Below are 17,702 nucleotides of genomic sequence, written 5' to 3' on the forward strand. Positions count from 1 at the left end.
GGTTGAGGATAAATCTAATATCACTACTTGCTTCTCCATGACTTAAAAAAAGAAAGACAAAGAAGAAAATAATTCCAGAAGGATTCTGAAGTTTTAACAATTCCCTCTTCCAATTATTTTAACAGCTTCTTCAATCTGTCTACCAACATAAATTGGTTTGTCAGATTTATGACTGAATGCTGTACCATATTAATCTGAGACAACTTCATTATTCCCTTGGAAGCACAATCACCTAACATCTTCGAGCATTTCATCACCTTCAACTAATCATCTGATATTATTCTGCTGAAAATTTTGCCTCAAATGGAATCCACACTTAAAAAATCAGAAGAAAATTCTGGTCTCTGAGGAGAACCAACCAGCTCGAAATAGCTGTCAGGCCAGTGAAAACCTTTAAAAAAAAATGCACTAATAAAAGATGAACATAAAGTTTTGAGTAGTGGTTGTGTTCTTTTAAGTAGTTCAAGCTAAAGCATTTATTATTGCCGAGGATTGTGTTCTTGTAAGCTCTCAGGTCAAATTTTATTAAACTTCCATAAGTTTCTACAAATTTGGCTTTGAAATAATGTTGGATCTTTAATAATATCCACTTTTCCTATGTAATTTTGCATCGTTGAAATGAAGCTGTCTGGCTTTCTTTAGTAATTACTTGAAACAATTTTACCAATAAATTTCGCTTCATCTTGAATTTTAAAAGTGTGTTTACTTTCTGCTTCTCATGAAAGTTTGACATGGTTTTACTTTATGACTGCACTAAAGAACACACTTTCCTGAGATTTTTCCCCATGCTCAAGTTTTTTTTAAATATTCTACAGTTAAGAGTTTCTTACAATGTGGATAAATCTAAACTTGTTCCAACTTTATGAACATGCGAATGGAAGTCTTTGCTTAGCCCGAAGCTTAAATTTCTTGATATGCATCAGTTGATCATTTCTTTCCAGTATGTTTGACCTTTTCTGCTATTAAAAAATGCTCAATATTAGAATATTTTTAATATGTATATATATTATGTATATATGCATGATATATAGATATTGCCATCATCTTCAATAGACATGACTAAGCAGATAGAGTATGGCAGGTTGATTGGTACAGCATTAGTGCTCAAAAATCATTCATGCAAAAAATCACATGACAAATGTCATGGTGACATCAAGAGTTACACTCAACTCTCATGCATGGATATGATCTGATGTAGAGATTAAGGCTAATGTTACATCAACTGTTGTCGCTAGTGTCACCATGTGCTTGGCAGGGATGTGAGTACAAGCATGGCAGATTTGTACTCGATAAACCAGGTGCTTATTTTAAAATTCATTGAATTTGTGACAGTTCTGGGCATAAAATGACATAAAAATATCACAGCTGAGTCACGAAAAGGCTGTTGTCGATTTATGATAAAAACCGAGGTCTTTTATTTGGAGGGAGATGTCAACAGGAACCATAACAGGAAAGTCAACAGAGACAGCCAAAGAAAAAGTAACACCTATAATTGAAGAAAGACCATCACCCTCAAGATTAATCCCAACAGAAACATTAACAGAAGAAAGTAGACAAATGAACACCAACAAGAGAAGAAATGCCATCAGCATTGACTATATTGATAATGGCAATTACACAGATATTGTAAAGGATAAAGATAAATTTTTAGAACTTTTATTTGCACATAATTTGTTATTGGAAGTTTCAGAATGTAGAAAATTCAAAATTAGAGTTAACAATAAACTAGAACAACCTAAAATTTCGTTTCCAGAACAAAAATGAAGGAATAACATGTAATTATTACAAGTCAGCAGAAAGTGGAACTTGGTTAGCAAAATCAAAATATTTGGTTATGTTTATCTTTTGTTTTAAGGTTCTTTTCTTTCCGTTGTTTGTGTGTATATATCTTTGATGACTCTTTTGGTAAAAACCAGAAAATATAATAGCATTTACAATATTATGGGCAATTCTAAGGTATTTAAGACATGCAATAATAAAAAACATTCAAGTGGATAAGCAAAACAATAGTAGCTGGTATCAATAGTATCATCTGTTGAGAGGCCTGTGTTAATTGGGCATATAAAAGCTCATTAAATTAGAAGGGAAAAACAAATTGAGTTCAGAAGGCAAAAATATAAAAAAGGAAGAACAGCAGGACGATGGATAATTGGTGGCATAGAAAGAGAAACGGGGAAAAATATATATTTCTAGTACCAGTAACAAATAGAACCAAGCAAAACTACTAAAATTCATCAAAGAATGGATTTTACCTGAAACAACAATAGTCTCAGATTGTTGGAAAGCATACAGCTGTTTAAAAGACAGCAGATATCAACACCTTAAAGTGAACCATAAACTGAACTTTGTGAATCCAGAAGAACAACACACACACAAGAACAGAAAAAACATGGAGAGAAATAAGAACCAAACTATGGAAGATATGGAGGAGAAAAGAACACTATATTTGGGGTATTTGTCAGAATACATGTATAAAGAAAAATACCCAGTACAAACAGTAGCACACAGCTTTTTAAAAGAAATAGCACAGTTGTATAAATTTAAAAATTAACCTAACTATCCTTTTATTCTTCTGCTTTCAGCATGCTATTTCTCTTGTTTCAAGGTTCTTTCCATTGTTTGTGTGTATATGCATATATCTGTGATAACTCCTTTGGTAAATTTACAAAATAAAGTTTTTGATTAAGTGGAAGGTATTCATTATCTTCCAAACAATCTTACACTATTTTTTAGGTAAAATATATTACAGCAATCCCTCGATTAGTGTGCCTAATGCGTTCTTTAAAACAGGCGCATTAATCAAAAACGCACTAATCGAATATAACCTATGGGAAAGAGTATAATTCGTTTCTCAAATTTTATTTTTGAACCTTAATTTTTTTATAAAGGAAATAAGGTATGTCTCAGGGCTTAGTTAAAGGAAAACCATGAAGCTGAAAGACAAAGCATATTTAGAATATAAATTTTATTATTCTACTTAACAAAGAATTGAGCTAACGTAGTTTGGCAGGCATTTTGTTTCTTTTTTTCATTCAACCGACAGTATGGCCTTATTCCCTCTTCTACTCTTCTGCAAATTTTACTGTTTCTCTCTTCATCAGGGTCAGCCTCTAAGCATTGCCGCTTAAAAACTTCGATTGTATGAAAAATATTTTCAAATTGTTTCTGTGAAATCTCTTTTGGCTGACTATCTGTGGTTAAATTTTCTTCATATTCTTCAGGATCTTCCTGCTGTGCATCTAAATTTAGCAGGTCAGAATCACTCAATTCTTCAGAATGAGATTTAATTAACTCTTGGACGTTATCATTGAAGGGGAGAGAGAAATGAAGGACGTACAAATCAGTCACCAACAAGCATATCAAGTGCTTTATAGATAAAATTTCCCAACTGTCATATAAGCAAAATAGTTACCACTTTAAAAACTACAATGATCATAAAAGAAGTTAATTTTCTGACGTGTAATAATAAGTAACTCATCCCAGAAGACGGTTTGATTACCCTATTATCGGAAAGGATTCTCCTTTTTGTGACATGCGCAGAAGTGTCTCGAATCTGTGGGCGTACTATAGCAGATGTCATAAATTTTGGCGTTAAAAATTTGGAACATAGTGTACATGGAAGTAGTGTAGTATGCCATTAAAAATAACTTTGTAAAATGTTTTAAATCGGTAACTAAATTATTTCGTTCTGGTGAGTGATTTTTTAAAATAGTTAGCCATAAAAATGTATTGATCGAAAATTTTTAAAATCTGTAACATTTATTTTTAAGATGTATATAGGCGCACTAATCGAATTTGGATATCGAAAAAAAATTGTTTTGTTCCTATGTGTTATTCTTATTAATTGCCCACCCTCCCATCTCTTTCTAGGTTGTCATACATCCATTTGTTGTTCTACCTTTCTGTCTATTAAATTTTCTCTTAACATTTTCTCTGAACCTTTGTTCATCTGAACAAGTTTGTTTGTTTCTCCTAATTTTCATTAATTTTTATACCTCAAGTAAACAAATTTCCCAGCAAAATGAAGATCAGTTAGGGCAAACTGTTTCTTTGTTCATGTCACTTTGATTTTTATTATTTTTATTACTGAATATCTTAGAATTGCTAATTATACAGGAAATATTGATTTTTGAGTTGTATTGCAGTTTTCATTGACTTAGTTACATGATTTACCTCAGTATTTCTTCTAGCAAATGAATGTAATGTTATCTTAATTTATTCTTAACTGTCCTTTGTATTTTTTTTTTTACATTCTATAAGTTATCATTATCCTATTTGATATCTCATCAATGAAAGAGTGCTATTGTTATATTACTTTCTGTATCATTACTCGTGTTTCTTTACTATCAGTAGTCCTTTTTGATTTGTTATTTTGTTATTTGTTATTTAATCTTTGAGTTTTAAGACAAATTTTTGATGGAACTTGTGCCAAGATAACATTTATTAGACATGTGTATTCACAAGAATACAGTATATTAATTTTATTACTGCAAGTATTTTGACCAGAAATTAACTGATCATCAGTTAAGCTGATTCTCTTCATTTTATTACTAGATCTTCTGCCAAGAGTATTGTATCATCATCAAAACACAAATGAGTTGGAATCTTTTTGTTCAGTTTAACTCCAGCATTCTTCCACTTCAGTTCATGAAAAACTTCCTCCAATGGAGACATGTTTAAGGATCAAAGCTGTGTAACTTGGTGGAGATTTCCACGAAGCCTTTTAAGAAATGCAGTATATTAATTAAGAATACAGTATATTAATTTTATTACTGCAAGTATTTTGACCAGAAATTAACTGATCATCAGTTAAGCTGATTCTCTTCATTTTATTACTAGATCTTCTGCCAAGAGTATTGTATCATCATCAAAACACAAATGAGTTGGAATCTTTTTGTTCAGTTTAACTCCAGCATTCTTCCACTTCAGTTCATGAAAAACTTCCTCCAATGGAGACATGTTTAAGGATCAAAGCTGTGTAACTTGGTGGAGATTTCCACGAAGCCTTTTAAGAAATGCAGAGAACTGACTGGGGCTTCTGACCTAATATCCATTCCTCACTTTCTCATGTTGAATCCTGTTAGATATCTACCTGGATACGGAACAAATGAGGATGGACTGGCAATTTGGGATTTAGCCAACCAAATTGTATTCTTATTGGCTTAAACCACAATCTAAAATGATGGTACAACATGACAGAATTTCATGCTGCTTGGGGCTTGTCCCATTAAACAAGGCTCCTGTTGTTTTGTCAGGGAACCAGGGTGAACAGCGAAAAGCCAGCTACTGGAAGAAATCCCAGAATACTATGCAGTCTGGGTAGTGGCCCTTCCCATACGCATCCAAAAGGGTGTATGTGTGCATTGTGGGATACTATGGCTTGGAGTCTTTAGCCCCTATATACAAGTGGCCTAGTTGTGAAGATACTTCACCCACAAACATTGTTTGCTTACACTTGGATATAGAATGAAATCAAGAATGTAATTTCTTGCCATCTTTAATTTATAGTCTATTTGTGATGTTTCTTTTTTTAAAGAATGAATTCATTCCAGACTTTCCCACTGAATTTAGATTCTTATTGTTTTCACCTAGTTTTGTGTTTAAGTCATCCGTGATAATTATATAAAAATTCTTTACTGTAATTTAAAGAATTTTTTGGTTTGGCATAAAATTCTTCGACTTCTTCATCTGAGTAATTTGATGTTGGGGAACTTGTACATTGTTAATTTGATATCTTTTGTTTATAGATATTCCTATTTCTGTTGTTCTGGTTGATATTTCTTTAGTGTAGATTATGTTATCTATTATGATGAATATGTAGATTTTCAACTAGTTAATTCAAATTAGAAGTTTTATTTGGTTGTATTAATACAATTAAACGAAACTGGCTAGTTTCACCACATATGCTTGTGGCTTCTTCTGGATTAGGATGAATAAACCTCAGGACGTTTGTTGAAAGTAATTAGGTGAACATAATAAACCATGTACAGTCAAAATGTGCTTGAAAGCGACTCTTGTGTCTTGAGATTGAGGAGGCTGGTGATCTTGAGAGAAAGCCTACCAATATAAGGGAATGGAAACAGAACTTCTGTGGAGAATGTTGGGATTTTGTTGTGCAGCAAGAGTAGAGAATAACATTCTTTGTACTCTTCCTTAGAATATCTGATGCTCACAAATAGTTGGAGTAGAAAGGGTAAATCTTCCTTCGGTTTGTCTTCATCTCTTACTTTTTCTTGAGCATATGTATCATACCTAATTTTTGTGATATGTGATGTAAAGTGGATGAATGTAGGTAATGACCTGTATGAGTGGGCTTGCGGTATACACTAAGAGAGAAGCTTCGTTTGGCTTCTTCATTTTTTTTTTTTTTTTTTTAAATCAAAACATCTAGGAAAGGTAGTTTTCCTTCCTTTTCAATTTCTAAAGTTTATTTTTATTATAGTTTATTTTATTTTATGGTGGAAGGAGTTGATAGAAAAAAGAAAATCCTGCAGCTCAGTAGCTGTATTTCCAGACAAAGATGTTGTTTACATATCTCTACCATATTGAAGGCTTTTTGTTTGTTTGAAGATGTGGAGAAATGTTTTTTCAAGTTTTCCATGAATAAGTCATCACAGTATGTCCACAACTACCCTAACCTCAACAAATTTGGTTGCATGAAACTGCCCCAAATTTGGGACGCATCCTCTGTACTTCAACTAAACAGCCAAGGATGGCCAGTTTAGCCTACTAGTGTACCATTTGAGACTTCAGGTTTACTCGCAGTTGACATGCTTCATCTTCATTACTTAGTGTAGTACCTGCATGCATGTATCTTATTATATTTTGTTCCCTGATGGTGACGATTTGACTTTTCTGAAATATTGGAAGTATTAATTAAATTTATTTTAGTTAATATTAGTGTATGTTGTAATTTCCTGAAAAATACAGGTGTCAGGAGGTTATAATACAGTTTTAACATTGCCATTTTGGAAAATATAATTTCTAACTTTAATTTTTGTTACTAGAATGGACCTGTTATGTATATTCCAGAATTCTGTTTCTTAAGTAAAAAAAAAGTTTAGAAAGTTATTTTTTATTAAATCAAAAACATTCTATTTTGTTCATCTGTAGCTACTTTCCAGCTGGCAAAATTTACTTGTCACAGCAAGTGTATTTGTTGAGCCCTGCATAAGATTGCTCAAAAATGTCATTAAAAATTTCACGGAAGTCATTCAAAAATTTAGTTTCATCATCTACCACCTAAAATTTCAGACCATCATTCTGTCTATCGGAGTGGTTTGAAAAAAGTTCCACATTTGTTATGTAGAATAAGGTTTCTGAGTTATTTAACTCTTAGTAACCCACCAATGGAACTAATGTAGGAGTAGGTTAACACCCTTTCATGAGTAGGATTCATGTAAAAAAATAAAATGCAATAAAATAACATTCAAAAACAGTACCTTAGTACACTCTTCTGGTCTTCACTGATTTCTGTAAATGAAGGAGCAAAGAGAAGAAAAGTCACGATAACTCCAAAAACTGTATGATGAATTTTTATGCATTTTGTTGAAAAGCAGTATGATATGAGATATGATTTGTAGTGAGACAGACACTCCCACAAAAATTGTAAATGAATAGTTTAAAACAAGAGTTCAAAATGAGAATGTCAAAGTGCATCAATAAGGAATGTGGTTATCCCTCAGCAATACAGTTTTCATAATAATGTTTCATATTGTTTATAATGGCATCCAGGAGCATAATTTGTAATAACAACCATTGCATCTGCAAGGCTTTCCTAAGTTATTCAATGTTTTGGAGAGTGAATAGGTGTGTGTGTGTGTGTGTGTGTGTGTGTGTGTGTGTGTGTGTGTGTGTGTGTGTGTGTGTGTGTGTGTAGGAGGGTGGGGGGGGGAATTGAGAGCAGCAACACATCTACTCTGAGAATCTCAGGCATGCTCATTAGGAGTAAAGTCAGGAGATCTAGCTGGCCAAGTCTATACATGTGATAGATTACCAATATCTCTTCTTAAAGATATTGGTAATGAGCTTCACTCAATGAGGGCAAGCATTATTGTCTTTGTTGGATAAATGTCTTCTCTATCACACCTGCATACGGATGAACGTAGGGATCCAAATCCTTGTTTCTATAAGATGCAGCATTCATGGTTCCACTAGGAGGCACATACAGGCCAGTGCATCTCCTACCCCCTACAAGATACCTCTCCAAATCATCACACTCTCTCTACCATATAAGTGTTCCTTTCATGGATATTTGAGGGATGATAACATGTCCCTGGTTATCCAGATCATGCCTAATATCGCTTTGTAGTGAGAACCAGGGACACGTTATCATCCCTTTAATATCTGGAATATCCAGATGTAGTGATTTGGTGTATTTAATATTTTTTAGAAGATTCAAATATAATTGCTGATCAGACCAGTTTAATAATAATTAACCAGTTTAGAAAGAGATTGGAAATTTGTTCTTGAAATGTGTAATTCTGTTTAACTATAATATCTGACATCCTTTAATAGCATGCACTAGAAAATGAGAATGAAGGTGATTATTTTTTGTTATAAAAGTTTATCGCAATTATAAATAAGCTTTTGATATTTTTTTGTTTCAGTAGTTGTTCTAAATACCTTAGACCAGTGAGTTGCCACATATCACTCAATACTCAGACCTCTCACATCATTCTTTTAATATATATTGACATGCATCTACTGTTCAGTTGTAGTTATCTTAATTTACTTTCTGGAGTTATTTATATCAGTTTTGTAACTCATTCTTTTAAATAAATTTAGGGAGGTTAGCATTTGTTTCATAGTTGAAATGGATTCTTCTCCTCCACCATTGATTATCTATTTCATCTATTTGCCATCCAGTAGTACAAGATTTATGATTGAGTTTTCTGTGATTAAACATTTCCTGACCATTGCTCTAGATTAATATGCTAGTGTATATTTCTCATAGCTGTTTATTAAACAAATTAAAAAAAAAAAAATAATAATAACAAAAAGTGGCCAATATGATTTTAATGATTTAACAGAAATCCATTTTTAGGTTGGTGGGATAACTCTTGCAGCTGTTGGTATTTACTCTGCAAAGATTGCAACTGGAGTTGCAGGCAGGTATATAGAGTCTCGTTTAGGTAAACCATCTCTTGTACGAGAAACTTCCAGACTTACATTATTAGAAGCAGTGAAACATCCTGTTAAAACTTTCAAGCGTATTAAAAGCAAGCCAACTGATGCATTGGAAGGCGTTATCCTAAAGGTGAGAAACAAAATTAAATTGTTTTTTAACTTGATGGATTATGCAGCAGGATTCATCAAGATTATAAAGAGATTAGAAATTTCACAATTATTACAAACTTCTTGACTTGAACTGTCACCTATTTTCGGGATCATTAATTAAGATTTATTAATAAACTCTTTATGAAAAATATTTTTTTAAAAGACTGCCAATTATAATGCACTGGAAAAATGTAGAACATGCTTGTGAAAATATTACAATCATATTCTATATTTTTGATTAAAGTTTTCAAGATTTCAAAATGCAAGTTTTGAAATTTTGAATTCCATCTTCAGCCTTGTTATGTGGCAACTTTATCTCAAATTTTGCATAATATTTAGCATGTTGAATAATACTTCCCTGTAATTTTGCTGATAGTAACTACCAATACCCCCCCCCCCCAAAGTCACTAGTCTTTATTATCATGTTACATGTTATTTTCTTCATTGATATATCAAATTTGAAAATTTAATTTTATATTGCTAAGTTTTAAGCAGAAGAGTTTGCTTTGTGGTTACTTGCCTTTCTCTACAGCATAGAAAGAATTATTTGCAAATAATTGCATTTATGGTGTGAATGCCTCTTCAAAAACAACCCAATAATAGAAATTCACACTTGTTTATAATAATAATTATTTTTTAAAGCTTATATCTGGTATTGAGCAAGAAATTGAAAATTTTTTTGCTTTGAAGTCAATGTTTGTGAATTAATTTCAGGATGCTAAGTTTTTATGAGCTTAAAATTTTTCATCCACGTTTTCAAAAATCACTTTCAGTTTTCAAGAAAGAAAACTTGATATGATAATTGTATTTTATGTGAACCTATATCATACATATGTATATATAAAATGGGCTATTGATGATTGCAACTACATTGAGTTTTTCAGGAATCAAGATCAGAAGTTTAGCAAATGCAGTTGAAAAACAGAAAAGAAAACTAAAATAAAACAATAGTAGTTCTCATAGGCATAAACCATTCAACTAAAAATTTATCGCTAGTTATCCTCCCTCGTACAACATGAGGGATGATATGAAAGGTTGCTGGAAGATATGCAAATAGAGTGAGAAATTGAAAATTATTAAGTCTGTTACCAAGATATGATAATATAGAATTAAGAAGATGAACTGTGATGACCAGCAATTTGAAACAGACAATAGAAAGAACATGCGAGTTTTTGGACATGTGGAGCAAGTGTGATGGAAGAATGGCTTTATATAAGAGAGACTACCTGCACCTAAATATATACTCGGGTCTCTTTTTATGCAGATCTTTTTTTATGTGGATTTGAAGTTATGCTGTGCACACCCACAGATATGAGACCTTTCGACACTTCTGCGCATGTCAACAGAAGGAGAATCCATTCCGATAATAGGGTAATCCAGTGTTTTTTCCCAAACTTTTCCTACAACGGAAACACTTCACAAATCCTGAAATTTTCATGGAACACCTTGGTTATTTTGTAATGTATTCATTAATAATTAATTGTTAATTTAGCTGTTTTATTATTAATTAATAATTGATCATTAATTATTAATTAATAATTAATTAAATTTGGCCCAATGGAGAAAAAAAGCATCAAAGAAATTTCTTTTCTTTGGAAATGAAAATTGCAATTTTAGATCACTTAGCAAAAGGAGAGGGATTTACGGTGATTGGTAAACATTTTAATTTAGGCGAATCTGCTATAAGAGCAAGTAAAAAGAATGAAGTCGCAATAAGAAAATCTGTCATTTCTGGCACAAAACTAAGTGCCAAATTATCATCGTACTCAAGATATGCTTTATTAGAAAACACGGAATGAGCGCTCGTAATTTTCTTTGAAGAATTTGCTCAAAGAAGAATTCCTATAAGTGGTTATTTAATTAAAAAAAAAGCTCTTCAGTTTTTATGAACAGATGAAGCCATTGGAGCCGTTTACTTACTCTTCCCAAGCAGGTAAAGAATTTTGGGCTAGCAAAGGATGGTAAACTGAGTTTTTAAAAAGGAATGTACTTCATAACGTGAAGATTACAGGCGAGGTTGCAGCAACAGATGAAGAAGTCAGCCAAAAGTTTTCAAGAGAAGTCAGCCAAAATTATTGAAGATGGTGGATATTGTCCCGATCAAGTGTTGAACGCTGTCGAAACAGGATTCTTTTGGAAGAAAATGCCTATTCGAACTTACATTGAAAAGTCTGAGGAAAAAGCAAGTGAGTTTAAAGCAAGCAAATATCGAGTAATGTTGTTACTTTGTAGCAGTGCATCAGGAGATTGAATGTTGAAACCTCTCCTAGTAAATTGGTTTCTAAGACCACGTGCTCTAAAAGGCAAAGATGTAAAACAGCTGCCTGTACATTGGATGGCTAATACAAAGGCCTGCGTACCAACTGCTGTATTTACTGAAGGGTTCAATAATTGCTTTGTACCAGAAGTGGAAAAATACATGAAGCAAAAAGCTCTCGATTTTAAAGTTTTATTAATTGTTGACAATGCACCAAGTCATCTGCATTTAGAACATCCAAATGTGCAGGTAGTGTTTTTTTCCACCCAATACAACAAGCATTATTCAGCCATTAGATCAAGGCATAATTAATAATTTTAAAAAATATTACTTTAAGCACACTTTTCAATTTATATTGGATAAACTAGAAAATGAATCATTAACAGTAACTGATGTTTGGAAAAAATTTTCTATTTTGGACTGCTTAAATTATGTTGTATCTGCTATCGCTGAAATAAGACCACAAATTTTAAATGCTTGCTGGAAAGCAGCTTGGCCTAGATGTATTGCAAACAGTGCAACCATGCAAACATTTACATTATCAGATGAAATCATTACATTGGCACATGAAATTGGTGGAGAAGGGTTTGATACATTTAGCCAGAACGATGTAGACGAATGGATAATGCCTTAAGTGACGATGATATTATTGGATATCGATTAACTTTAGATATCGTCGAAGATCCAGAAAAACGATAGTTAAGCAGAAGAAAAACCCGTCACCTTCACTGCAAATATAATTCGAGAAGGTCTTGAACTGTGCAATAAATTGGAAAATTATTTTCTTGTTAATGACACAAATTAAATGAGCCTTTAACACGTTCGCTGCCACGCTACTTTGGCATGGTCTGTTCCCCTACGCCGAGCAGTTTTACTTCTTCAAGGTCAGTACGATAATCTCGTTACCGGAGGTAAACGTCCTACGAGTATACTCGTAGTTGGCTTGTACAGAGCATATACGGTCTATGAGAATACACAGTTTTGATGCTAGCCCCACAAGCCAAGGATTTTCACTTCTTCAAGGTCACTACAATAATCTCGTTCCCGGCGGTAAGCGTCATACAGTATACTCGTAGCTGGCTTGTGAAGCAGGTTTACCCACTACGAGTATACTCGTAGTTGGCAGCGAACGTGTTAAATTCCAACGTGAGCTGAAGAACTGTATGTTTGGATCACGAGCTGTATAAAAAATTAGTGAAATGATCATCGTAAAGTTTAATCACCGATTACATTGTCAGAAGAAAAAAATCAGCACAGAACAAGGGTGAAGCTAATTTTGTTTGTGAAGAACCATTGCCATTTTGTGATAATGTGTTGGCTATTAGTGAGAGTTCAGTCTGTGTATCCTCCTCTTCTGATATAAACTTTCTGGCCCTATGTTCAACATGTGGATAATGCTCAGTTTGTGTGTCCTGTGATGGTTTGAAGTATAATGAAGATATCTTCCACTATCTGTTGGCTTTCTGTAAATAGATAATTTGACACTATTTGATTGTTTCTTTATCAAGATGTCTAAAAAATGCAGTTGGCTGTTGTGTTCCACTTCCAGAGTAAATTTTATCTTATGTATTGAGTTGATTTTATTCACAAATGATTTTAGATTTTCTAAGCTGCCTTGCCATATAATGAAAATATTGTCAACATATGTCCACCATATAGATGGTCTAGGGGAGATTGTGTAGAGAATTGTGTAGAGAAAAACTTTTTCAAGTTTTTCCACGGAAAGGTCTGCACAAGATGGTGATAGTGGGCTTCCCATTGCTAGGCCTAATTGTTGGTATATGGTGTTGTTAACTTTGAAGAAATTAGATTGAAGTCAGTGTCTAAACATCTGTGTGAGATGTCCAGAGGAAAGAGATCTTGGATGATGATTATTACCTCTTCTACTGGTACATTGGTGAAAAGGGATACAACATCTAGACTGGCTAGCATGTCTGTTGGTGCAATCTTAATGGCTTGGAGTTTATTTACAAAATGTTGACTATTCTTGATATAGGATTCTGTTGATCTTATTTTATTATTTAATAAGTTTGCAAGATGCTTTGCCAAAAGGTAGGTTGGTGATGATCTTCCATCAACAATTGGACGGAGAGGTACAGGGTGTTCGGGATAAATTTGACATATTTATAATTAATTATATTTTTCCGTAAGTTACATGTATTAACACACACTTCTCTTCATTTAAAAGTTTGGACCCTTCTTCATTCATATACAAGATGTCAGAAAGGATGGATAGCTGGAACCCACCTGAATCATGGAAGAGAATAACTTGTATCATGATGATTCGTGCCCGCCATCAAAATAAGGATATTACGACTGCTGCCCAATGCTCCCTGAATACAGTAAAAACAATCAGGCATGAACTAGAGACTTGCAATGGTGACTACGAGGATGTAGCAAGAAGAAAGATCCCTAGCAGACGATCTGATTGCGTTCGTACAGCAGAATTCCTCGCAAATCTGCAGGAACAGGTGTTGAAGAACCCTGGCATTGGAATTCGGGCTTTGTTCGTGGAGTTGCTAACTGTAGTCAAGCCCTGGATAACAAGGGTAGCCAATGGTAGGCCGTATGTATGGCAGCAGGATTCGGCCCCTTGCCACACCTCTGGGAAAAGTCAAAAATGGTTCTCTGAAAATTTCTACGACTTCACCAGTCCAAATGTTTGGCCTCCAAACTCCCCAGACCTTAACCCCATGGATTATTTTGTATGCGGCGCAGTTGAAAAAGACACCAATCGCACTTCCAGTAATATAAAAGCCCAGTTAATGGATAAAATTAAAACAGTTTTTGCGGCCCTTCCCAGGGAGACTGTAGCATCAGCTTGTTCGAGGTTCCGAAGCAGAATTGAAGCTGTGATCGATGCTAATGGTGGTTATTTTGAGTAAATCTTGTTGATAGTATTGTAATTAACTCTGCCTGTAATGTTTTTTTGTCAATTCATTAAATTTAATAGATACAAAGAAGATTTTCTTTTTCCTTATGAAACTGTCAAATTTATCCCGAACACCCTGTATATCCTTTTTATGTATTTTAGGTGTCCCATATAGTCTTGGAGTGATAGGATGTGAGGATTTTAGTGTTCTCTTCACTTCTTCTTCTTCTTCTGCCAAATGTTACCATTTCCGATTAGTTGGTTTGTTTCATTATGATTTTTTATTGTGGGGTCTCTGTCTAGGATCTTGTAGGTGGAGTTGTCTGATAGTAATACGTTTAACTTATAATAATCTTTACAGTTAAGGATAACTGTTGAATTTCCCTTATCAGCCTTTGTAATAATGATATCTTTGTTTTTCTTCAAGTTGAGAATTTCCTTTCTATCATAAGGAGACGTGTTGACAATCGGTTGTTTGGCTTTGGCTAGGATTATCGTACTTTTGAATCTAATAGTATTGGCTACGTTTTGCGGTAGTGGATGTAGGCCTTTTTCAATTCCACACATGAAATCCATTTTAGGAATGTGTTTGGACGTAATCGCAAAGTTAAAACCTTTTTTTGAGAATGTCGGATTCATTTTTTGTGAGACTGTGATTCGACAAATTAAAGATCACTTTGTCGTTCGGGAGTTGTTTTGTGTCCGATATTATATATGCCTTATCTGGATGACGACTACAGACATCGTTTATTCAAGGAAGCCACAATAGTGTTAATAACTGGCAGAAACCTCAACAGAAATCTGGGTGCAATCCTAAACAGCTCGTGGAAAAACCTGATCCTCTCTCTAAATCCATCTGAACTACAGCTAGCCAATAATCACATTACACGTTTACAACAAACATGCATGCGTGATAATGAATAAGAACAATAAGTCCTTTCAGTCTCTGTCACACGAACATGTAACCTTAGCTACTAGTTTGTTGACAACGTTTTTATGTTCCTTTCAATTTGCATTTACTAGTATTTATGTCTTTCCATAAATGCCTTGAAAAAAGCTAGACAGTTTGGCGAAACTGATATAATGTAAGATGTTTGTAAATGGTCAGTATTAAATAAGTTTGTATTTTTAATTATCAAACGACCAAATATGTTTAGTTTAGAACAAAAGTTTACATTACCACGGACCGTAGGAATACTTGGCCTTCTCCACACTTGTCTCGGGAGGGCTTCCGTCTCATTGACCATGCTCCTACTTGATTTCATCCAAAAGAATCAATTGGTGGGCTCGGACACGTATCGCCTCCTTCGAAGGAAATAACTCGGGCTTGAAACTGTCGGGTCAAGTGGCTCGGCATGACTTTGTCGATCTGTGCTGTGCTTTCTGCAGGATCGGGATCTGTGCTTCACTGAACTACTGCATGACCGCTAGGCTGCCCATCGACATGTACGCTTACTCCTATGACCTCCTTGGGATCTCCTGAACTTGATGACTAGTCAAACGAAGGGGAAAAAAGCCCTGAGGTGGCACCGCCATGCTCTATTTATCCGAGGTGCGATGTTTACTTTCTTACTTCACATTCTTTCTCTTTTGTCCACGGCACCTCACTTCTCCTTTGCACCCAGTGCCGCTGCCTTTCCTAGCGGGCTTCGCGGGAAACTTCCGCACTCAATTCCTGTCTGGTGCACGCGATTGCCTCAGGCCTTTACTTATTAATCTGATAATCTTATTCGCCTCATGACACAAATGTTTACACAAAGTTCACATAGTTTTAACTTCTGGAAATCTTACAATGAATAATTATAACATAATGTATAGAGAAAAATACTTAAATTATGAATGTTGTTGGTAGTTTAGAATCAGTTTCATGTTTTCTGTTATACAAATATTAGCTCCAGGAATGTTGTTGGTTGTTAAATCTGAATGAAATACTTATGGATTAAAATTTCTTTCATTCAGAATTTAACACTTAATAAATATGCTTCTGCATAAGTGAAGCCTTAGATTAGAATGAAGACCTGAAAATTATCCACATGGGCAAGATTTTACAAAAAAAAAAAAAAAAAAAAAAAAAAAAAAAAAAAAAAAAAAAAAAAAGGCTAAAAGTAACTTATCCCTGTGCAAATATGCCAGGAACAAAGGGGTTGAGTTTGTTCCCTTAGTGAACACGTTGTGGCCTCAGATTGTAGACCTCGCTCTCAGAGGCAGACTTACATCATCATGAAATCCCTGATATATACCCTGAAGGATTGTACAGGATACGATAGTACTACATGAAAAATCTACATCATTACTAACTTCCTAACTAAAATTTTCCTCCAAATCAGTCTGTTAAATGTCAAGATTCCAATATTATCAGGTATTATATTTCTGTCTTCTAAGGCACATTTTACTGTATCAATCCATCTATATCTTGGTCTTCCTCTGGGTCTTTTCCTGCCAACCTGGCAGAGAACATTGTTTTGCTGATCTTTCTTCTCCCATACTGCTTAAGTGACCATACCACCTGACATTAGCTTTGCTAATACATTACTGGATGCTGACAATATCAAGTTGTTCTTTCCTAATATCCTCATTTTGAATATGATATTGCCATTGATGCCATCTGTTCATGCCACTAATCTTTCTCAGGACTCTCATATCTGCGGTCTCTAGTCTTTGGGCAATGTTTTACTTCTAACCCATCTCTCAGATCCATAAGTTAAAATTGGTTTAAACACTGTCTTGTATACAGATAATTTAGTGTTTTGGCTAATTTCTCTCTTATTCCATATAAATTTATTCATTTGACTTCCTACCATACCACCTCAGTTGATTCTGTTGTCTATTTCCATATTTAACTTACCATCTTCACTAAAAATTGTGCCTAAGTAGCTGAAATGTTTTACTTGTTCTATGAGTTCTCAATTCATAATGCAGTTGATATTTTCAACGTTTCTGCCTATTTTCATTGTTTTTGTCTTTTTAATGCTGACCTTCATACCATATCTATTACAGCAGTTATTCAATTTAGTCGGGGAATCTTGCAGACTTGTAGTGGATTTATTTAGAAGTATAACATCTTCCGCATAAAGCAAAGAGCTGAGATTAACACCTCCAATTTTGATATCAGGTTTAATACACTTTCCTTCATAATGTGATCTATATAGTTAATGAATAACAGAGGGGGATAATGTACATCCTTGTCTGACCCCATTCACATTAAACCATCTTCCTGTACTTCCTTCAATTATAACTGCTGACTTACAACTCTAATAAAGATTAAGTATTGCTTGATATAATGCCCCATTAACA

General features: G+C 34.0%; 1 protein-coding gene across 1 annotated transcript in view; it reads left to right on the forward strand.

Annotated features, from left to right (window-relative positions):
* bor (ATPase family AAA domain containing bor) overlaps positions 1-17,702 on the forward strand; it is a 353,851-nt gene that overhangs the window by 181,766 nt on the left and 154,383 nt on the right. The window contains exon 7 of the mRNA XM_090394748.1: positions 9,047-9,259. Coding sequence (XP_090250874.1) covers positions 9,047-9,259 — 213 coding nt within the window. The remainder of the gene's footprint in view (positions 1-9,046; positions 9,260-17,702) is intronic.

The sequence above is a fragment of the Typopeltis vanoorti genome, chromosome 6 (genome assembly GCF_054136105.1).
Source record: "Typopeltis vanoorti isolate ZY-2024b chromosome 6, IOZ_Tvanoo_1.0, whole genome shotgun sequence".
Taxonomy (NCBI): Eukaryota; Metazoa; Arthropoda; class Arachnida; order Uropygi; family Thelyphonidae; genus Typopeltis; species Typopeltis vanoorti.